The sequence below is a fragment of the Podarcis liolepis genome (assembly GCF_965112155.1).
Source record: "Podarcis liolepis genome assembly, chromosome: 11".
NCBI classification, from domain to species: Eukaryota; Metazoa; Chordata; class Lepidosauria; order Squamata; family Lacertidae; genus Podarcis; species Podarcis liolepis.
The window spans coordinates 37,824,738-37,848,447 of NC_139565.1; the positions used below are offsets into that span (position 1 = coordinate 37,824,738).

The following is a 23,710-nucleotide window of genomic DNA, read 5'->3' on the forward strand; positions in this document are numbered from 1 at the left end:
CAAAGGAGGAATAAAGTAAACGTCACTTACCAAAGTAAGTATCAAATCCTCTGCGGGTTGGAAGGCATTCTTTTCTGTACATTCCTAAATGCCACTTTCCCACCATGTGGGTAACATATCCTGCCTCTTTAAGTAGCTCAGGCAGGAGTTTTTCATGCAGTGGGACACAGCTGGGCTGACACGGCCAAATTATTTCATGCTGTAAACCTGTATGGATCTAATGAAAACAAGTGTACCTTACACATCGGTTACAGCATAATTTTCTGATGCTCAGACAGCGCTATCTGCATAGCAACACGTTCATATTTAGAGGAAAACAAATCTAACATACCCAGATCAATAATGAAACTTTAAATACATCACATCTTAGAAATACTGAAAAATAAGCAGCAACTGTGTGCAGGGTGGGAAATCACTTAAAAGTAATTGGTGTACATTTTCAGGACATCTAGGCTATGAATCCAAATGAAAGGAAGCAAAACACAGAACTGCCATGTCTATCACATAGGAGTTATGGGGGAAAGGTACCTGGTGCGGCTTGAAAACGGAGCTGTCACCCAACTGAAGGATACTCAACAGCGCCATTCTAATAAATGTTTTCTTAGAAGCAAGCTCCACTGTGCTCAGCGGAGCTTACTCCCTGGTCAGTGTCCTCATGGAGGACCGCAATATCTCAAGGACTGCCTTTCTCCATATGAACCAGACCCTGCAATCACCATCTGAGACCCTTCTTCAAGCACCTCCTCCATGAGAGGTCCAGAGGGTGGCAACTCAAGAATAGGACTTTCCTGTGGTGGCTCTCCGCTTGTGGAATGCTCTCCCCAGGGAGGCTCGCCTGGTGCCTTTACTACCTATCTTTAGGCACAGGAGGCTGGACTAGATGGACCTTTGGCCTGATTCAGAGGGCTCCTCCCCTGTGTAAGGGCTTCCGCTTGAACATTCGTGCTTCTCCCCAGCCCTTCTCCACTGTGTGCTGACTGAGATTGGCCCTGAGGGGGTCTGGAGAACCTCCAGAACAGCACACGGAAGGAAATGGGGATTCATTCCATCTGGCAAGCTGATATGCTTGTGTAGGTGGAACATCAGTAATTGTGCAATGTTGACTTGCACCCAGTGACAGAGCACAAAAGAGTGCAAATGTCTGCATAGACTGGGGCCCACAGTAAGTTACTCAACCTCCGGAAAACCTTTGCAGCCCAAAGGTTGGATCCAGAATTTGCCCACCCTCTGCAGGCCACTGTTGACAGGGGGGCAAGGCCATTCATATGTCAATCACCTGGCATCATTTGACAACAGGCAATTCTAATTTCAAACTGGTGGCAGGCACAGGTTTCTCTCTGTTCTTAGAGCTGTAATGCTTAGTGCTAAGGTGGAAGACAATAGATCCCTTATCTCCAACTTTGCCCTTAGAGCTTAGATTGGAGATGACAGAGCTTTGCTTCTGACATCATATGATCACATACGGGCACAGTTTGCTTCAAATGGTGTTAACAACCAAATTAGACCTGAGGTATGGTGGCTCCCCCATGTGGCTGTAGGCCACCACTGCTTTCAGTCATGAAGAGGGAATGAAATTTTGTGGCCTTCCTAAAGTTGGAATCTGATTACTATTCAAAACAGAATCTCATGATCATCAAATCTGTCACATGCAGGACTATTAAAACATTCTGTTCCCTAACACTTTGCATTCAACTCCTCCATCAAATGCCATGTACACCTGTACAACATTACAACATACACTTGTGAAATGTTTTGTGTTTCTCTCAAAGTCCTCCCCAAAGTTGCAAGCTTCAATTAAATGCAAAATCTGTTTCCAGCTTCTGAACCACTAACCACAGAAATGACAAATACTTGTATCTCATTTTTCCAGTCATGGTTTCATTAAGCTATTTTGGAAGGCAATTCTTAAAAGAGGAATACCAAATGTATCATAATTAGCCAAAATTATATCATCTAGCAAAATGAGGAGATTTTTGCCAGCCAAACATAATAATCAGAAGAACCAGTGAGCTTGAAGATTACCCAAATGGAGGATTCTAGCTGGCTTTAGAAAGCAAAGAAACAAGGGAGCTACTGAAACTGAACATAAACATAAAATGGAAATATAATCTGAAAAGAAAATTCACTGTTATTGCCAGAAAGCCCAAATGCATTATTTGAATTCCTTAACAGATGACCCACCAACCATCCAGAGACAGCAAAGATGAGTTTCATGAACAGCCAGATTTATTAAAAATTCTAAAGAAAGCAAAGCATCAATTTACATATCTTTGCATGCCTCTCTCAAGTAAAAACCACTGTCAAATATGTATTGCACATTTAAAAAACACTATGAAGGTGCTCTAGTCTTCTGGTTTTATTATACTTGTGAGAAGGTTAATACGAAAATCTTCAAAACTGTGACATGCAACAATGAACGGTGATCTAACAACAGATTTATGATCAAGTGTAAGGAAGGAATAGCAGAGGACTAACATCAATAAGATCACAGGATTAATCTTTCTTTAGGTGATTTTTGAAAATGGCTATGAACTGGGAACCAAGCAAGACATATTTTCCATTGCGCTCTTTTCATGTAAAAGAAAAAAAAAGGTATTTTAAAATGTTTCAAAATCGTCCACTGTTCCCCGCAAATTCTCTAGCCTGCCCTACCAGCGATGGAAATGGAGTGTCGCTTGCTAGTGAGGGTGAAAAGCACCTGGCGGCAGGTTTTCATGAGCAACTGACAGGGGCGGTCAATTTCACTTGCCAATGCAGTAAAATATAAATTTCCATTTCTGATTGGAAAGCAGATGGCCAGGCTGAATTGACATAGATGGCTTCCTTTCAGGAAATAAAAAGCTCTGAAAATATATATGAAACTATAGGGCAGTTTTAGCAAGACAGGGTGGTGATCAGCAGAGGAATGGCTAACACCCCAGACTGCTTTTTACTACTAATGTTTTAAATTAGCTCCCCCACCCCTTTTATATCAACCAAAACAAAGAGGTGAACGAGAGAGAGAGAGAGAGAGAGAGCGCACACACAATGGCTTCTTAGACAGAGGAGAGAAAGATCACTGTTCTTACCTTGTGCTCATTCCCCAGGTTTTCAATTTATGGACAGACTGGCTGAAATAGCCATGTGCTCCCATGAAAGAACAAAAAGAGAGCCTTGTTGATCAAGCCAAATGTCTATCTAGTCGAGCCTCCCATTCTCACTGTGGCCACCCAGATGCTCATGGGAAGAATATTCAGTTATAAAGCATCCAGCTCATATGATGTGAGAGGCTAACACCAGGCAGAGTGAGGGTGGGGGCCACCCCAAAGGGAAGACACCAAATGGATCTGTCTCTTTGGGGACATCACAAGGTTTTGTTGACCTGTTGTTTTAAGCTAGACATATAAAAATATGAAGTTGTATAACTCCACATTTTTCTGCAACATCCTAGCTTATACGAGTTGTGTAGAATTTTTATTATCTGCTGGTGGGGAAACTAGTGGAAGGAGAATGGAAATTGCTTCATGTTCCAGGTGAGGACCTGTTGCCATTGATCTCTTTCCTCTGGGTGGGAGACAGGAGGGAAATGAGTGCTGTATGCCAGGTTTGTAGCACATTTCTATTCTTTCTTCTTTGCGCTCTGGCTATTATAATATGGGTTTCATGCATATTTTGTCTGCTGGCTTCAGGAAAATAGAATTGGTTTCTACCCCCAGGGAGAGCCTGTTGGTAGAATCTGCCCTCCTGTGTGAGAGACAGAAATTAAATGTGCACATCATAGGTGAGCAAGATTAGGAGCTTTTTTTCTGTTTCATGCTGCAGGGCTGATTGGTGTTGCTAATATATATATCCAACATGACTGATTTAGTTTGTGGTTTTTGTTATTTTATATCATTTTTATTCTGTTACTGCATTTATTGTATTTTATTGCCTATTTCTTTTCTATTAGGGAGCACCCCCTGTTTGATAATGTTTTGTTCTTGTTGTGAGCCAGTTTGAGCTCAGCTTGGCTGTTGGAAAAGCAGCATGCAAATACAGTGGTACCTCGGGTTACATATGCTTCAGGTTACACACTCCGCTAACCCAGAAATAGTATCTCGGGTTAAGAACTTTGCTTCAGGATGAGAACAGAAATCGTGCTCCGGCAGCATGGCAGCAGCAGGAGGCCCCATTAGCTAAAGTGGTGCTTCAGGTTAAGAACAGCTTCCAGAGCAGCTGAAGGAAGTCCACAAAGATTTAATTTGTTAAAAATTTGGATAAAACTGTATAATTTTGTTTGGAAATCAATAAAAAATTATTTTTTTAAAAAAAGGAACAGCTTCAGGTTAAGAACAGACCTCCGGAACGAATTAAGTACTTAACCCGAGGTACCACTGTATTAAAGTGGGAACTGGATGTAACAGGTCTCTCCCCAACTGTGATTCCTTGCAAGTGTTCAGAGGCCTCATGCTTCAAAGAGTGGATGTAGAACACAGAACATCCTTGTGAAGAAACCACTACCCTATACTTAAAACGGAAGAGGAAATAAAATTGCCCTCTGGGTCACCATTAGGAAATATGAGATGACCACCTTTCAATTCAGCCGGGGAGCAAATCAGGGAGGTGAGCTGTGCCCTCCAGGGCCTCTTCCAGATATACCAGCTCTCCTTCCCTTGCTATCATAGTAATTGGCCACTAGTTACTGTTACAAAAGCAGAAGTCTAAGACATCTCCACACATCATGAAATAACTGGGTCACCAAAGCCCAGTCAGGATGGAATAGGCTGCGATCACAGCAGGGGCAGATGAAGATCAAAGGGCCAGAAGAAGACATGGTCCAAGGCAAGAAATCTGTATTGTTCCCAGCCTAATTAGGGAATCAAAGGAAGCTGAAGCAAAGGGTACCGTATTTTTCGCTCTATAAGACACACCAGACCACAAGACGCACCTAGTTTTTGGAGGAGGAAAACAAGAAAAAAAAATATTCTGAATCTCAGGAGCCAGAACAGCAAGAGGGATTGCTGCGCAGTGAAAGCAGCGGTCCCTCTTGCTGTTCTGGCTTCTGTGATAGCTGTGCAGCCTGCATTCGCTCCATAAGACGCACACACATTTCCCCTTACTTTTTAGGAGGGAAAAAGTGAATCTTATAGAGCAAAAAATACAGTACGTAGAACCAGCCAGGCCCCTATTGATTTCTCAGGTCACCCGGTCATGACTGGTGAAAAATGCTGCATATCCAGTATCAGGAACCATATGGCTGCTGCAGAACATTTCCCAAAATGTCCCAGTAGCAGAGTCTCTGATGGCTTACAAGGTCTTACCAAAACAGCTCCTACCTAGAAAATATTTTGTTTTTAAAACCTACTGAAATAGGAAAAATGCAGGAGTAGATAAAGAGAACATCTGGTCAAATATTTAGCCTCTGGCTATGATCTTCTTCAAAGGCTGTAAAGAGTGATTAACCGCAGGGAGAAAAGCAAAGTAGGTTATGGATCACAGATAAAACAAAACACAATTTGTGAAAGGCCTATATCTAAAAGAAATAACTGCATAATGAATTGAGCAAATGAGTTTTAAAAAGAGAAACATGTATTACATTCATTCCTTTATGAAAATAACAGTTAGGCACCTGTACTAAGAATGGTGAATTATATCTACCAAAGATCAGGGGGAGAGTGGGGAAGGAAGTGGCTTTGTGGTTAGTCTTGAAGATGGGGACACTGCTGGCCCTTTCACGACATGTCTGCAAAACCCTTTGCAGGGGTGGGGGACTCACGCTGTGTCCCTGAGTTGCAATATTAACAAAGTAAGAGAAATATTTTAGAAATAGCAACTTAGTACTCATGAATACATTTTTTAAAAAGCAATGTTGTATCTCATGTTAACTATTACCTGTTCCTGTATCTGCTACTTGGATCTGAATTTGCAGCTGCAAATAATAATAATAATCTTTGATGTTTGGGCTAATAAACCCCAAAAGTTGGGGGGAAAGGAATAGAAGCTCCACAGCAGAGAGAGTTGCAAGTAGTAAAGATTGTGCATGCATCTACCTACCAATCAGATGCCAACATGTAGCGACATTGACTGTTGGAGACTTTCCAGCGTTTCAGACAGGGAACTCACTCAGTCCTGACTAGAAATACCAGGGACTGAACTTGGACTATTCTGCAAGCAGAGCAGATGCTCTAATATTGAGCTACAGGCCCATCCTAAGCTATAGAGCTTTCCAGAGTGTGAAAGAGATGGGGCATAGTCTCAAATTGGTCATTGATGAATGAATTAACTGCAAGTAGCATACAGAGTCCTAACTATGAACAACTCTATTGTCATAAGAAATCAAAGGCTCCAATCCTTCTTCCTTTGTGTGTCCCATCTGTCAATCCATATAGCTAATGCTGCCAGGACAATATGTTTGGAGAAGGCAGGGGGCTGGAATCGACCTCCTTCATCACCAGTCAAATGACTGGTTGCACCAATCATCTTAATCAGGCTTATGTTCTCAATTTATAGGTGGGTTTGCAATCTTGTCTAAGGAAGAGTGTGCTTTAAACAATATTCATTGCCCTGTTTTGCACATAACACTAGGGCGTGGTTTATTAAACCATGGCACAGCCTTGTGTGTGAACACTGCCCAGCAGCTGAACTTTGTTTTGTCTATTAACTACAAAACCATGATCTGAAACCACAGTTATTGGCTCATAGCTTAGTTTCTTTTAAACATGGCAAACTGAGCACTTTTCCTTAACCACAATTTATATGACCACCCAAGCTCACCAAACTACAAGGCAAACTACAAAGGCAGGAGCTGGAAAACTGGCTAACAGTAGCAGCTGGAAAACAAACCATACTTTGAAGACTTTTGGTTTGTTTGATAATCTGTGGGGCAACTCATGGTTTGTAAAACAAAGCAGGGCTTCAGCATGGTTTATCATTACGTCCAAATGAAGCCACCTCTGATTGGTGGCAGCTTTTCGCCGTCCCAGGCAGGGGGCTTTCACATCAGTTGCTTCCTGATTCTTTTAACTAAAGAAGGCAGGGATTGAACCTGGGACCTTGTGGATGCAAAGCATGCCCTGTGTCGCTTAACTAAAGTTCCTCCTCACTGCTGCTAAAGAATGAGATGCAGTCCCAGAACTAATTCTCCATGTTGCCTAACAACAGCTTGAATAGTGTCCAGCCTGTGGTAGGACTAGCTAACAGTAGCATCTGCTTGTGTAAGCAGTTTCCGTTGCCAGCAGGATAAGGTAAAGGAGTGTGAGTGTTGCAGCACTTTAGAATTCAATCGGTTTGCTACAATATGGGCTTCTGCAAGAAATGCCACCAGTTGCACCATTTCTTTTGCTTTCTCCCTGCACCCCTGCCCCAAATCCAAACACCAGGCTTCCTAGCGGAGTGATTGGCACACATCCACTTTATGAGATTATCCCAGAATCATAGGCAGCAGGAAACACCCACAAATAGAAAGTCAGTTAGATCTGAGGCAGCCACTGAAACTTGAGGAGAGAAGGCTAAGTTTTAATCAGCTGTTTCCTTTCTCAGCTCTGCTGATAAAATGTTTCATTCATGATGCTGACATGCAAACCGAAAGGAGCTTTGTGGCTCCTCCTTCCCTTAAAAATATATGTTACTGGAAAACACTGCTTGCTGATATGCAAAAATAAAGTATATTCATTATTACACGTTGCTTTCCCTAACAGATTACAGACGTTTACAAAAGACACAATCCTGACCTCTTACTGAAATGCATATTAAACAGCCACTAGAGGTCTCCCCAAACCAGATAATCTATTCCTATGGTATCTTTGCACTAGGAAAACAATACAGTACTAGGAATTCGTCGTGCATTTTTGCAAGATATATCATTGGGCTAAGGTTTACAGGGCATACGGGCCGGAAGGGGAATATTGACCCTCTCAATGTTAAGAGCTAATAAGTTTTAGAACAACGGGCAAAGAAAACTAGTAATACGTTGCCCAGAAATACAACCCCCAAACCTCAACCTTATTTCATATGTTCAGTCAGCTCTGACAGGAAACAGACGTGACTCTTTTTGATTGTAGCTCGTCACGTTGCTAGACAGACACAAACACACGTGACGCGCTACACGAGTGAAGAGCTCTCATGATTTGGGCGTGACTTTCAAATCAGAAAAAATACATATCCCTGATAATTAAGATGGGTTAATACGCAAAGACCTCAGCAGTTCCTAAGTTTTAGAAACCACTCATTCGAACTGCAACCGCGAGGGCTAGAAAGTTAGGCTTAGATTCTCACAGGAATCCACCGACGGCAAGGGAGAGATGCCGGGGCGGGAAGACAGAAGCACCTCAGCCACAGTTTCTACACGTCCCTCCCTCAGTCTCTAAGCCCTTCGCGTGGGCAGGTCCAATCCCGCCGCGTTTTCCCGCCTACCTGGTACCTGCCGGTGAGCAGCTGGCTGCGCGACGGGGTGCACAGCGGCTGCGTGTAGTAGCTCTCCAGGCGCACGCCGCCCGCCCCCAGCGCGTCCAGGGTCGGGGTGCGGATCTCGGAGCCGTGCCAGCCGACGTCGCCCCAGCCCAGGTCGTCGGCCAACACGAAGACCAAGTTGACGGGCTGCCGAGGCGCAGCGCTCGGGCACGTGCGCGCCAAGCACAGCAGCAGCAGCAGCAGCCCCGGGGGCGAGCAGCGCCCGAACACCAACCGCTGGAGCATCCCTAAGTCCTCCGCCAGCCCCAGCAGGAACTCACAGGGCAGGAAGGGCACAGGGACCTGCAAGTCTGCCTCCGAGGGCAAATGGTCCGCCCACCCTGGAGGAAGCCAATCAGAGTCATCTCCGCCCCTCCGGAGCGAAATGAAACAGGAACCACCAGCCTGCCCGTCTCCTTCTCCTTCCCCGGCCTGCGTCTGTCCAGAGGGCTTAAAGAAGTACAGAGCAGTACTGTACATGGTCCGGGGTTAGGGGTGGAAGGGGAAGCCCCAGAGAAGACCTGCTGCTGCAGCACCAGCTGCCTCATCCTTCTGGTGCCTTCCCTAGGCTTACGATATTGTTTCATTCTCTTGTTAATTGTACTGGTTAAAATGTGCGTCTCACAAATGGGCTTCCTTGAGTAATGTTTTATTTTGAAATCTTGTAAGGGAATGTTTCAGCTGAAGTGCAAGAGCCATAAAAAAGAAATAATCTGGTAAAAAAATGGAAATATTAAAGCAGAACACAGCAGTATTATTCTATGAATGGCCCAATCCTTTGACTTAGCCCAGGGGTCAGCAATCTTTTTTTTTGGGGGGGGATGAATGAATTCCTATGCCCCACAAATAACTCAGAGATGCATTTTAAATAAAAGCACACATTCTATTCATGTAAAAATACACTAATTCCCGGACCGTCTGCGGGCCAGATTTAGAAGGCGATTGGGCCAGATCCAGCCCCCCGGGCCTTAGTTTGCCTACCCATGCCTTAGGCACTGTGCTGAGCTGCAGTGAGTTAAGATTACAGGCCCTACTGGAAACCATGACTGTTATCTGATGGCTGGGAGCCCAAGGTTACTAGGACAGTTAAAGGCAAAACCTGTAATTCAGGGCTTAGGTAAATCTAGTGACTCCAAATGGGTGAAGGAGGGAAGCTTTAACTTAAGAACTCTTACAAGTGTGCTCCGGACATCCTGAACCCATGCTGAGAACAGCAGAAATGGAAGAATAACAAGGTTTATTATTGTAGAAAACACTAAACTAACAGGTGCTTGTCTTATATGGATCTGGTGTTTATAAAGCTGGCTTAGAAGCATAGGAATCTTACTTTATTATTTCTATTCTGTTTTACATCGCATGGGGAAAGAAAATCTCTAAGCAGTTTACAGCACATCATACAACATCAAATACAAATATTACAAAATACTAGAAAAGAACATTGCAAATAACAATCATACACAAAAATGTAATAAAGAGCCACATTTAAAGCAGCACCATTAACAGTGAAACAAAATATCAACATCAGTAAACTTTACAAGTAAAAAAATCAAAGACAAAAGTACGATCAGAATTAACATATTAAAGCATCATTTGCTAAGCAAAATAACTAAGGAGGCAGCTGGGCCTAAACTTTCTTTCACAATAGCATCTCCCAAAAATAGCACACTCCCACATGCAAATCTCACTCTCAACCATTCCCACCAACCACACCCTTAAAACATTTTATTTCCAACCAACCACTTGTCACAAAGTGAATTTCTCATTTGTGAAGAATCTATGGCAGCATTAAACATTTTGAGACCCAGATCATTTGCCTACCTCCACCCACATCAGTACAATGCCAAAGAAACAGCAACACAGCCACTTCCTTCTTGCCTTACTATTTACTGATTCAGTCATTTGCTTATAGGCAACTTTTTGGAAGCAAAAAATATTATTTCAATTACCACCTAATAATGCATTGCTCATTTTCTTCTACTAGATTGATAAATTCATCCAATACAAACTTAAAGGGGGTGGCAGCCTCCAAGTGCCCTCTGGGGTACTTTCTTCAGGGTTGATTCCACCACCCACCCAATAGTCTGCCAAACTGCAGCAGCACTTTTATCTGATCTGTGGGCAAGTCTGTTAGCTGCAGCAATTTTCACTCTCCTCCTCCAGACCAAGGACAAGATGTATTTTCCCTTCACATTTCAGCTAATTTGTATGCTTGTCTATGTTCCCTCTCTTTCATTTAACAATCGGTTATATCACAGCCCAATTATCAGAACCTGAAATATCCTACGCTACTTCAGGCAACCATCTTAACAATGTAAGTCTCACTTTACAGTGGTACCTCAGGTTACATACACTTCAGGTTACAGACGCTTCAGGTTACAGACTCCGCTAACCCAGAAATAGTATCTCGGATTAAGAACTTTGCTTCAGGATGAGAACAGAAATCGTGCTCTGGCGGTGTGGTGGCAGCAGGAGGCCCCATTAGCTAAAGTGGTGTTTCGGGTTAAGAACAGTTTCAGGTTAAGAACAGACCTCCAGAACGAATTAAGTTCTTAACCCGAGGTACCACTGTATACATTAGCAGGCCACATGTGGACACTGAGGGTTACCAACTGGATTTTATTTTGTTGTGAGTTTTAAAAGGATAACAAGGATAGAAGTCTTCTACTAGTGAAAAAAAAACCAGCAGGAGGCCAAGAACATTCTCCCTATAGGACTGCTTCGAATCAGGTAAGAAAAAGGATGTACAGTGGTACTCCGGTTACAAACACTTTGGGTTACAGACTCCGCTAACCGGAAGTAGTACCTCGGGTTAATTACTTCTAGAGTACCATTTAGGTGGCAATCCTAGCTTATCCTAAAGACAATCCGACTCCACCAACTCTTAGAACATCTAGTCCTCAGTCTTGCTCTTCAGTCTGAGCTACTTGCATTTACTGTAGAATGCTCTAGGAGTCTGGGGCCTTATTGTATTGTACAGTATATAAAAATAATTATTTGTGGGGTTAGCTGTGCTGCCCAGTGTAACTCTTCTGACTGAAATATTTGTAACTTAAACCAGGCATAGGCAAACTCGGCCCTCCAGATGTTTTGAGACTACAATTCCAATCATCCCTGACCACTGGTCCTGTTAGCTAGGGATGATGGGAGTTTGCCTATGCCTGACTTAAACTTTAGGAAACCGGTTAAGAAAAAAAAGTAAGGTCTCTCTGCATTTTCTTGCTTTAACTTGTGTCAGTTAGTGTGCAACAAGTTAAGTAATCTAGGCATGTCAACAGCATTTCTCAAGGATAACTGCTAGAGCCACCTTTCTTACAAAACCACTGAATTACAATCTCCATCTGCTTAAAAAATTGGCGACATGAAAACATGAACAAGGGCTTTCAAAAAACTATATTGCTTTGAAAGGAAAAAGTGTATGAATTTTAATAATGCAAGGAACAAAAATATATGATATTCATCAGGAATTGCAAACATGTATGAACTTACATTTTATGATTATTCAGCGAGTGAAATCACACCAATAAATAATTAATATAAAAGGCCTGATCTATTCTAGTCACAAACATATCCTTAATTACGGTATATTGTCCCCTTTTAAGAGGCTTTAATTGTAAACTGCTTTGGGAGCCAATCCTGGCATGTTATAGATATAATAAATAAATTATAATCTGTAAAGGACTCCACAAAGCACAGACTTAAATCTGGGGTAGGGTGTGCATGCGTACCTCCCGTAGTAGCATCTGTGCAAAGTGTTGTGTGCAAGCTACTCATGCTCCAAGAGCAAGTAGCCCACTCATGTGGTGTAGTAAAGACCAGTACCACCATAACAACCTTCTCCAACATTGTGCCCTCCAGATGTTTTGCACTAAAAGTCCCATCAACCCCAGGCCACATGGCCATATTCTAGAGGGCAGCAGGTTGGGGATAACTACACTATGGGAGGTATCTATCTCTCTATCTATCTATCTATCTATCTATCTATCTATCTATCTATCTATGGACCTTCCATTCCACATAACGGCTGGACAAGCACCTAGCTGCAAGGGGTAGGCGGAGAGATAAAAGTTTCCCTTTGTTTTACAAATGAGTTCTATAGGTAATGAGGCAGGAGAGAAATTGTGCCCTGTGTTTATATATTTTTGTTTCTACATGAAATATGCTTAATTCTAATCATTTTTAACATCTAAAAGAATGTATTGGCAAACTAAAATGTAAAAAGTGATTGATTACAAACAATGTCATCTTAAAAAAATAAAATCAGATCCTGTCATGGTTGAAGAAAACAGGCCAAATAATATAAAATGTAAGAGAATAATTTTGAAATGGATTTTTCTCTCTCACTCCAGCTAGCACTATGGGCAATCCTGTCAGCTTCTATATTTTATTGCGACCTGCTTTGTAAACAGATACTCAGATCTGTACAATGTAATGTCAGCTTGCATTAAATCATTGGCAATAATAGGTGCTCATTATTCAAACTGTGTTTCTACTGGCATGTCTTATTTATGCGTCAGCTTCTTTACTGAAGGACTTAGATGTATCAGTTTCTGTGGAAGATTCTGCACTTTTGAGCAATTTTTGTTTAAGTGACCTTTAAATAGGACAATGAAAATTTAGTGTTGAATAGTGTGAGCAGGGACACAGAATTGTTTTAAAAGTTAGCATTAGTATTAGGTTTATGAAAAGGAAAAATTATGGCTTAAGTATGAAATTAATCAATGTTTTATGGATTTGGTATCCAGCACAGGCTATTCAACCAAGGCAGGCAGATTTTTCTGGAAGGGCTAGCCCACCAGCCATGAAGTTTCAAATGAGAGATTTTTGTTGTACAGGTGTTCAAAGAAAGAAACACACACACACGATTCCCTATTTTCTGATATAAATCACCAACTAGAGTACCTAGGAATCTAGACCCCTGTGGTGTCATTGGTTTTATCTCCAATTTACTTTCCCAATTTCCTTTAAAAAAAAAAAAGCCCAAATGGTGTGAACCAAATGGCTCTTTTGCAAATAGGGAGTGAGGAATCTGTCAATTTCAGTTTCTCTGTTTCTCATCCCCCCCCCCCGTTTTAAATTTAGCTCTATGAGTTCCACATCGATTCACCATTTTTCATATGTCCCCTAGAAGATTCGACAGTAATTTATTGTGAATTTCTCCTAATGTATACATATGTGTATGCAATTTTGCCTAATACAGTATGCACAATTTGGCAAAGCAATTTCCCCTAATATAATGCATTTTTGTATGTTATTCTCACAGATATATGCATTTTTATACACACTTAACTTTAGTATATGCATTTTTATACACACGATTTGGTTGGGAAAAAATGCCCCCAAAATTGGAGAATTATGAATTTCAAATGATAGCTATCTTTTGGTTTGTGCAGTGTTTCAGAAAGTGCAAATGAGATAAGTTCACCTTTAAATACAAACTGAATTGAATTTCTCCCCCATCCTTATATGCAATGCAAGTTCAAAAATCACTGGGAGGTAAAACTGTCTTCTAAGTAAATTTCTGTTTGGTTACCTAGACCCTTGCTTCAGATATGGAACTTATTTCACCACTGCACCAACCTAGCTAGGAGGCTCTCACCGCTTTCAAATTCCCATCAATTCATGGGCTTATAGCCTCAGTATTTTGTTCTCCTTTGTGATCAGACCATTATTTCTACAAAGATTTGCCACATGCTCTGTAGCCCAGGACTCCTGCCACTTGCTCAATCATACTGCAACAATCCCATTTTTTTACAACATACTCAAGACTGTTGCTGCTGCTATTTACTGACTTGGTGTACATTATTTGCAAGAACTAATGTGTATAAGTAACAGTGGTTTCTTAAATTGTTCCTTATTCTTAATGATTAGTAAACATAAAGTATTATTTTGTTGCATATTTCATGTGTAATTTGCATTCAACTCAAATGAAATATGCTAATCAAGTATTGACTCTTAATATTGAGGAATTAAACGCCTGCCTGTTTATATTTTAGCACTTCCACCCTTCTTCTGAAGCCGTGTTCTTGTTGGCTCAGTCATAACCAATGGCTCCTGGATAATAGTTGCTTGATAATTTTTGCCTAGTAGTTCAACTTCCAGTTTCTGTCCAACTTTACTGAGTTCCACAGGGACATATGCAAAAGCCAGACTCTGCTGAGTGCTGTAGCTGTAACATCCAGATGTGGTGTTGCCAATAACCTGAAAAATTACCCAAATATCACAAAGGTTTTAGTGTATGGAAGCCTACACAGTTGATGTAGGTTGTATTATTCAATAAAACAGTCAGCATGTTAGAAAATCAAACACATGACTGCACGTTACATAGTTATCTTGTCTGCTTTAACCAAAAAAAGGCTAGGAGCATGTCAACATAGAGAATAATTTGTTCCCTGGAAAAAGATATTGCACATGCATCACCTGTTCTTGAGTAGCAACATAGCTCGACTGCTGCATACAAACCTACCCTACAAACTTACACTGAAGCATAAAAATATATCACATTCCTCAAGTAATAAATACAGTTTTTAGAATATTCCCCACTCTAAAGAAATAACTTTCATTTATATAAATGAAAGCTATTGATATGGACACATGCAGATGGATCTAAAAAGTGACTCAATATTGTAATAAATTTTCCATTTCTAATTTCTGAGAGATATTAAATTAAAGCATACTTAGAGTAGACCCACTGAAACCACTTGAGTTATTAAAGTCCATTGATCTGAATGCATCTCAAAGTATTAATTCTCTTTGGAAATTTGACACCTGAAGGTGGCACAATCTTGGTGTGAACACAGCACTTCAACCTTTTTGGACCTGGAACCCTCCTTTAACCCAAAAATGCAACTGAGGACCCACTTCTTAATTTTTTTTACCATACATTTGTATGAAGGTAGTGCTGCTATTGTGACCTACTTAGGTCAGGATGTGTTTTCTCCCTGCTTTCCTGTTTCCTCCCAGCCTCTCTCTCCCTCCTGAATTATAAACTGTGTACAGTTTCAGCAGGCTGTCTTATCTTGTCTGCCTGAAAGCTGGGTGGACTGGAGTCCTGATTCTGTTTCAAAGTGGGGGGGGGCACAGAGTACTCAGGACAGTCCTCATCAGTCCTTTACATAATCTTTGGGTCCAAGTTGTTTAGAGCTCTGAGAATTAACACAAGAACTTTGAACCTGGCCCAGTAGCAAATTCCTTTTGTTGTGAGAAGCCCAGCAGAGGACTTTGAGAACTGCCACTGGTAGAAATTGCAAAGGGGTGGCATTTTTTAATCTGTTATAGCAAAAAATAAAAACATATGTCATTGCACATGTGCGTATTTCCTTGTGCAAACATATGCTGGTGTTTGCAACCCTTTTTAAACTGTATACAAACTATCTTTTGTTCATTTTGAAATATGGATGGGAGCACAATATGTTCTAAAAAAACTTTGCTTCAGTTTTTTGAAACAAAATCTATGCTACGTGCCTTGTTATTATACCAGACACTTTCATTTCCCTCTGGATCAACATTATCCGTTTCCAAGGTGAGATACACAAGTTGCCGTTCAAGCCCCTTTTCTTTAATCTGCTTCAGTGCTTGCTTTCCTATGAAGTCTGCTGGCTGGGAAAGAAAGATAATGATGATAAATGATTAGTCAGGCTCTGTGACAGGGTTATGGATGCAAGCATTTAAATTTGCCTTCACTTGTTTTTCCATCCATTATTAAGCTTTAGATAAAAGTACAAATTAAATTAAACCATTGGGCTTCTTGAATGTTATTTCATCTTGCTCACAATGTGGGTATGTTCAGTTATTTTACCTCATATTTGTCTACATTTGTAACCTTTAAGCGCTATACATTCTGATTATATACCTTTAAAAATATTATACTGAAAAGAGCTCAAGCTTCCTCTTGGCTACTTACATGGGGAAGTAACAGCAGAGACATTTATAGAAAACTATTGCAAGAAAACCCACATCCCCTTCCCCACCTCCCGATCCCACAAAAGATAGCAACAACAGACATTTATCTGGTAAACTACTTTGTGCATTCCAAAGCTATTGGGGTAGCTCATGCAGAAAACCCCAGGCTTTGCCTGAGGTATCTCTCTCAAGTTAAAAAGACATGAGGTAACAGTTGTGGGAAAGACTCTTGCATGTGTGTATGAACTACTGACAACTAGACCAAAAATCTGAGGTTATGTGCACATTAACTCACTGGTAATGAAGGAAGGTGAGGACAGGTGACCCCACCTAGGCCCGAAGTCACCCCCCCCCCAAAGCAGGCTCAAAGCTTCTCAAAGCTTTTCAAAATCATTTTCTCAGCAGCTAAGCATCTGCTCATTTGCTCTGCTGTTGCAAGGCAAAACGTTACTTTTTATCAGTACAGTGGTGCCCCGCAAGACGAACGCCTCGCGAGACGAAAAACTCACAAGACGAAAGGTTTTTTCGTTTTCGAGTTGCTTCGCAAGACGAATTTCCCTATGGGCTTGCTTCGCAAAACGAAACTTGCCCCCGCACCCCGCACCTCTTTTGAAGCAAGGGGCGGCGGGGAGAAGATTGTTTCTCCCCGTTGCCAGTCCCGCAATCTCCGGTAACAGAGGGGAAGGCACGCGCGCGCCTTCCCCTCTGTCCCCGGACCCCTTTTGAACCAAGGGGCGGCAACGGGGAGAAGCGATCTTCTCTCCTCCGCCCCTTGCTTCAAAAGAGGGCACAGAGGGGAAGGCATAAATCTACATAAATCTTCCTTTGCTTCTTTCCATCACCCCAGTGCTGGTGACATGAGGGAGTCGGGGAGAATTTTGCCTGCAATTCCTTGCAACCTGGCATGCTATTACTTGTAGTTGTGACAGGGCAAAAGAGAACATGGGAGGAATGTGGGAAGCCTTCCTAATCTCAGTTCAAAATATGCTTCTACTGCTGTTATTGCCATTGCCCAGTTTCAATATAAGAAAAGGAAACGGAGTATGTGTTTTTTGGCATGCAGCAAAACCCCACACAGAGTGGCTCAGGATATGTACACAGATTTTCCTGAAAAATGCTGCAGACAGTTGGGGACAATCCTAAGTGGCCTTCCTCCACAGGACTCCACCTCTCTCAAGCAAGTCAGTACTGAACTTCCCTGCAACGTCCCTCAAGCCCAGAAAACAATATGCAGGGGGGGGGGGCCTCTGGTCTGCAGACCTAATTAGCCAGCCAGGTTTCTCATTTGGCTTGTAAGGCCACTTTACAGGTGTGGGTCAGGTAAGGGTGGGGCTCAGCCAAAACAGTTGTTTGCAGGTACCTGCAAAGTCCCAAGGCTGCAGAAAATAATGTTCTAAAAGGAGTTTCTGAAGATCTGGCAATCAGCTGATTTGTCAAATCTTCAGAAGCACGGCTCAAAGCATTTCACAAATAGTGTTTTGAGAGTCTTTGCCTTTTGGGGCAAAATAGGATCTGCTGGCCTGTCAAACTTGGTCCACAAGCAGTGGATGAAATAACAATCTGGTCTGCCAGGCTAGAAAGTTTCCTTATCCATGTTTTAAACACATGTTGCCCTTCTACTTGCCAATTAATTTGCTAGCAATTAAACCAGGACACTATGCTATTGCAATCCATGTGCCACTTCTCCTACTCACACTTGTGAGCAGGCATGGGCAGCATGCTGCTTGAACAGGCACAATTTATTTCTTGTCCTTAGTGTCTCCTTTTCCTTTGCTGTCCTCTCCATATACCATGAATGTATTAATAGAGGTAGAGAGAAGAGGAGAGACAATGAAGGGCAAACCAAAACACGAGCCACCAGAGAGATAGCAGTGCAGACATACCCTTATACAAAATGGCAATCAGGCTTTGCCAATTAAAAGCAGTAATCCATAGTACACCAGATGATATAAATTGAGTGCGCTGTTGCTTTTGGTTGACTCGTTATTTCCAGGAGATACAATGGAAAGGGGGGATGGGGCAGAAATCATAGATGTGAATCTAACAATTTACATTTGTTGGCTCTTGGCATTTCTTATCTGCAGCCAGTAGTTCTGTGCATTGCTTCTCCATGTTCTAGTGAAACTGTCCTTAAAAGAAGCCCATGCATTTGAATACTTCCAAGCTCCCCCATGCTTACTCTTCAACATTATTCACTTGACTCCCATAAATCCATCATTTATAAATGGAAAACACAGTTTGCATGAAGGTTAATGCAGCAGTCATAATTGGAGCCTTGAGTATGACCTGGTAACAGATGTGAATTGCTTTAATGGGTCACTTCTAGATTAATTGCATAGAAGGTAGTTAACTCCTGTGAATATATAAACAGGGCAACAGCTAGAGTAATTCTGATTTGCTTTAGCCTTTTTTTAAAAAAAAACCCTCACAAATTAATTTGTGAAAGAAAATTTCATGTGTGTTATATTTAGTTCTAAGAAAGAAAAGAATGGTTCAAACCACATTTACTAGATATTATACAACAGCTAAATCAATGATCAGGAAAACATTTTAGTTTATGTGCTGTATTTTTTCTGAAATAGTTGTTTAGTGAAGACAAAGAAGCATGTTTATATTACAATACGAAAAATGAGCTTTTAGGATATTTCCTTTCCTATTGACAGTAAAGGAGAATCACAGCTTTAATTAATATACTTTCTCTATGTATTTCTTTTACTGAATTTCTTTATGTTTGCACATTCCACTGTGGAGGTTCTAGATTTTTGCTATACTGTATGGTAGGATACAGAAGGGGACGACAGAGAATGAGATGGTTGGATGGTGTTCTTGAAGCTACTAGCATGAGTTTGATCAAACTGCGGGAGGCAGTGGAGGACAGAAGTGCCTGGCGTGCTCTGGTCCATGGGGTCACGAAGAGTCGGACACGACTAAACGACTAAACAACAACAATGGTAGGATAATGTTCCAAAAATTGTTTTGTAATAGTTTTTACCACTGTAGCCAGTGCTTTTTTCTAAAAAAAATTTTTATGGGTACTCTCATTTTGACTCAATAAATAACCATTTTATAGTTCAAATCCGGAAAAATAAATACAGTAAATGGACAAAGGTACAAAGATTCACAAAATGTTTAGGGGTATGCGTACCCCTGCGTACCCTCAGAAAAAAGCACTGACTATAGCAAATGAAACTATACAACTTAAATTAAAATAATGTTCACTGTATATATACCCCAACCTCCTTCATTCACTTTAAAATCATGCATGAGGAACTAAAATCGCAGCATAGGGAAATGATTCATATGTCATGTTATTTCCAGAAGGAAAATGTGTTAGTGTGCTATAGTTCAGTCCACATGTGCAGTATCAGTGGAGAGACTCTTCATGCATGAATTCAACAAAGGGCGATAAAAGTGGAGCAAAGAAACAAGTACTGTACAAAATTGCAATCCTGCAGGAGCTTCTCTTGCACAAGGGACAAACAGTACTAGAAGAGTACTTGTGCTCAACTCCCATTACTTTCAATAAAGCTCATGTATGATAAATGCTGGCTTTCCAGTTGCACAGGGAGCCTTTCCTTGTGCCCATGTGCTGGAGGGGAGGCGTCACAGAAAACATGCCACATATGCAACTTGTGATAGAACTCCTCCTAGCCATCTTTCTCAGATTCGACTGAAATGATTTTTTTAAAGGGCGAGCAATCTCCCTCTTGAGGATCCAGCTAGCGTTTTCCTAGCCTGCCCATCCCTACCTACTCTCTTTGCTATAACATTATGTAACATAGGTAAAGGTAAAGGGACCCCTGACCATTAGGTCCAGTCGTGGCCGACTCTGGGGTTACGGCGCTCATCTCGCTTTATTGTCCGAGGGAGCCGGCGTACAGCTTCCGGGTCATGTGGCCAGCATGACTAAGCTACTTCTGGAGAACCAGAGCAGCACACGGAAACGGCATTTACCTTCCCACCAGAGCGGTACCTATTTATCTACTTGCACTTCAACGTGCTTTCGAACTGCTAGGTTGGCAGGAGATTATGTAACATAAATTGAAGTAAATTAGTGCAAGATTTCTCTGGACCCAGTGTTAGCTGGTGGTTGATGGGATTAGGAAGAAAACTTACCTGGGCCCAGTACTGGCAGAACTGATCATAGAGTTTTTGCAACCCTGTGAAGTATATATTCTTGTTGCCCCTGCATGGGAGGTTTGTTGTTTTCTGTTTTCACAACTTTGACATATCTATCAAAGGGTGCTCAGGTAGGATCCTTAAAAGTGAAGGAGTTGCAGTGGGCTCCTGCAGGCACAAGCTATTCCATCTCAAGGGTGGCGACAGAATTGTGCCCTAATGGTGGCAGGGCAGTAGCCACTTAAACACAGTAGTCACCTGTAGCTGCTTCCTGACTTCTGAAGACTCAGCAGCCTGGGCTGAGCCAAACATCATTGCAAGTCATGAGTTGTCAAAAACAGGACCACTTGTCTCTTAAGCTGTACCCAAGAGTTGTGGCCATTATAAATACTCTTTGTGGGATAAAGGCCTCTTGCTTACTTGTGTGTAGGTTCACGCACATACACACACACACACACACACACACACACACACACACACACCATACCTCCTAAGTGCCCTGGAAAAACAGGACATCCCAGTTTTTTTGCATAAGATCTCAACGACCATTTTGGGTGCCATGCTCTAGTGCTGTACTCTTGCCCTGAAAAAAACACTTTTTCAGGGCAAGGGTGAGGTGCAGATCATGTGACTCACCTAGGACTACATCCCAGAAGACACACATTCTAGTTTGGTGCTTGAAAAGTTGGCTAGTATGACACCCCTCTCTGACTTTTGTATGGCTAGAATGGGGCCTACATATCCTTTTGATTCTGGCAACTCTGAGCCCTGGCCTGTGGTCCCTCCCTGGTATGCTTCCCACGAGAAAATGTGACCCTCAGACTGATAAAACTCCACACCTCTGCTCTATGCCCTAAAAGGCTACCTAAACAGTAATGGAGCCAAAAGCAACAAATTATATAAACAACCTATTTTGGCTGAAATATTTCTTTGGACTAAAATCTAATCCTTAAGTAAACAATATAACATTTCAAAATAACAAGACACCTTCAATACACACATAAATCGCTGTCATGGTTGTAACTGTATGGATTTTGGCACCAATCCACACACTTGCATCCTGATTTCCAGTTCACTTTCACAAATAATGCACATAAGCAAACTGATGTCCACTTGTACACCCACAGGTTGTAATGTCCAATCACTCAGCTAAATGGCTTTTGTCATCTGTAGAGACGGCATACTTTGCTCAATGTGTCAACCACTTTCTGTGGGCCTTGGAAAACTGAGTTTGCCACAATAGCATTTTATAAAATTAAGGCTTGGTGGTGGGCTCAACAATTTGCTGAATAAGTGCTTCTTCTGTTGGTAGCATTGCACTTCTTTCCCTTTCTGAATGGAGCAAATGAACAGAATATGAATTAAATGTGTCTTCCTGGTAGGTTCATACATCAGGTGTGTAAGACACTTCAAATCAGGTGGACATCAGGTATGTATGAGACAGGAGATGGAGACTTTTAACAGGTCTTCCAGTCTTGGAAGCTAGCTTGTGGTATCATGCCTCAAGGTGGCATGAAAGCCCAGCTGTCCATCTCTTCCTTAATCATGGCATTCCACTTTGTGCTTGGCAACATATAATTCATATAATTTGACATGACTGCTTACATCCATAGCTCACTGTTGAGATGAGGTTAGAAGGCTATCAGTAGCAATACAGCATCTCTATCGCTCCTTGTGACAGTGACTCTTATGTCCTCCTGACCCTGCCTCAGACAGATGCACAATCATATGAGTGGAGTTGAGGTGGTCTGTGTTTCTTCCAACTGATGAAGCATCATAACCATCATGATCACCACTGCTTGTCTGTGTCACTATGTTATGCCTGCTGCAGCAGTTCTCTTTTGAGGAACAGAACAAGTGAGGCCTTGTTTTCCTTGGATTTGATTAATGTTCTCCATTGCACAGGCAATATGCTGTCCCTGCTGCTAATGTTAACTCTTATTTCCTTCCTTTCCCAATTTGACACTTTACCATAAGGTTTTTGATTGATGGGTCTTTGCAGCAGTCAAGCACAATACCAACCCTGCTGCAAGTTTCCTGGAAATTCTTCATAATATGCACCACAAAAGCATCCAAATTGTCTCGAAAAGTCACTGCATCCTTGGCTTTCACCATGGCTGGAAAGCCTTGCCCACTCAATGTATACCAATCCCCAATAGCCAAGGGCTGACTCTGACCAAGTTACTCCAATCAGAATTTTTTAAAAATGAAAACATCAGAAAAATGCCAGTTGATAAATATTAATGTCAGAAACACAGAGACTGGTGTAATTAATCTTCATATAACTTCCATCAGTGAAAATGAATTTTCTGATCAAGGAAGTGGTCCTCTAAAAATAACAACCCACTTTTTAGCAGGTCTAGTTACTGACATTTTGATTCCTTAATCAAAACAGCAACACACCCATACTTCTATATTAGGCACAAAACCCCATGGGCAAGGCAGACCTCCCTCAGCCATTCCATAGATGTGGAATTCTGACATAGCCACTTTTACCCCTACATTACCATGACCACCTCAGTCAGCAGACCTCCATCAAAATTAAGTTGTTTCCTGGATTTTCTTTGTCTACATTCAGCTGTTAGGCTGTTGTTTCTGAAAACCAGCAACACCAAAGCAGTGATAGAATTGAAAATACCTCTCACAACTACTACTACTGCTGCTGCAGCAAAACTGCTGTATATGGTTGCTTACCTGTAATAACTGCCGCACTTTTAAAAATCAAAGATATGAAAAGCCTCAAAATAATTTATACTTTGACCAAAAAAAAGTAATGAAGACTAAGGTTACAGTCCCACAAACATTTGAAGTCAGTGAGACTCCCTTCTGAATAAACAAGCATGGGATACAGTTGCACTGTTGCAATTCTTCACATAAGGCTTAATTGGCTAGGAAAGTGCATTCCAAGGTTTTGTGGTGTTTTAAAGTCCCAAAAATGCCTATTGTCAAAATGGAATAGCAATAAAACCAGCCTGACTTTCTAGTGTGAGCATATATGGCAGAATACGAAGACTCCAATCAAAGTACTGTCCTTCCATTTATGTCTAAGGTTTCTTTTATGAGCAAATTGTATAAAAGGTTCTGATTCCCAAATTCTTTAAAAATTTATTTAAACTATTTCTAGCCTGCTTTATAGACCTGAGAAGCTTTCAAAGTGACTTACAAAAGATTTGCTCAATTAAACTTTCATTCAAGTGTGGTATCAGGAAAAGAAAGATAGTATCCCTATGGTGCCATGATTCTTTTCAGGTGGCATTTCCTTCCCTCATCCTTGTACTTCCTTGGT

The 23,710-nt window shown here is 41.5% G+C and overlaps 2 protein-coding genes and 1 long non-coding RNA gene across 13 annotated transcripts in view; 1 reads left to right on the forward strand and 2 right to left on the reverse strand.

The window, feature by feature from the left end:
• Positions 1 to 9,047, reverse strand: part of ARSB (arylsulfatase B) — a 70,114-nt gene extending 61,067 nt beyond the window's left edge. Inside the window, exons 1-2 of one of the 2 annotated variants that reach the window (XM_083465336.1) lie at positions 8,371 to 9,047; positions 31 to 217 (exon numbers count right to left, since the gene is read on the reverse strand). In XM_083465336.1, coding sequence (XP_083321462.1) covers positions 31 to 217; positions 8,371 to 8,886 — 703 coding nt within the window. In that variant the 5' untranslated portion in view covers positions 8,887 to 9,047. The remainder of the gene's footprint in view (positions 1 to 30; positions 218 to 8,370) is intronic. The other variant, XM_083465335.1, reaches the window with a different exon arrangement.
• LOC310688783 overlaps positions 1 to 11,371 on the forward strand; it is a 90,750-nt gene extending 79,379 nt beyond the window's left edge. For both annotated transcript variants that reach the window (XR_014517177.1, XR_014517178.1), the window contains exon 2: positions 10,923 to 11,371. This is a non-coding gene — a long non-coding RNA (uncharacterized lncRNA). The remainder of the gene's footprint in view (positions 1 to 10,922) is intronic.
• The window catches only part of DMGDH (dimethylglycine dehydrogenase), a 42,756-nt gene continuing 28,672 nt past the window's right edge, over positions 9,627 to 23,710 (reverse strand). For 3 of the 9 annotated variants that reach the window (XM_083465238.1, XM_083465239.1, XM_083465241.1), the window contains 2 exons: positions 15,868 to 16,002; positions 9,627 to 14,604 (listed from right to left, as the gene is read on the reverse strand). In XM_083465238.1, coding sequence (XP_083321364.1) covers positions 14,389 to 14,604; positions 15,868 to 16,002 — 351 coding nt within the window. In that variant the 3' untranslated portion in view covers positions 9,627 to 14,388. Of the gene's footprint in view, positions 14,605 to 15,110; positions 15,461 to 15,867; positions 16,003 to 23,710 lie in introns of those variants that run through there. The other 6 variants (XR_014517061.1, XR_014517063.1, XR_014517062.1 and 3 more) reach the window with 4 other exon arrangements.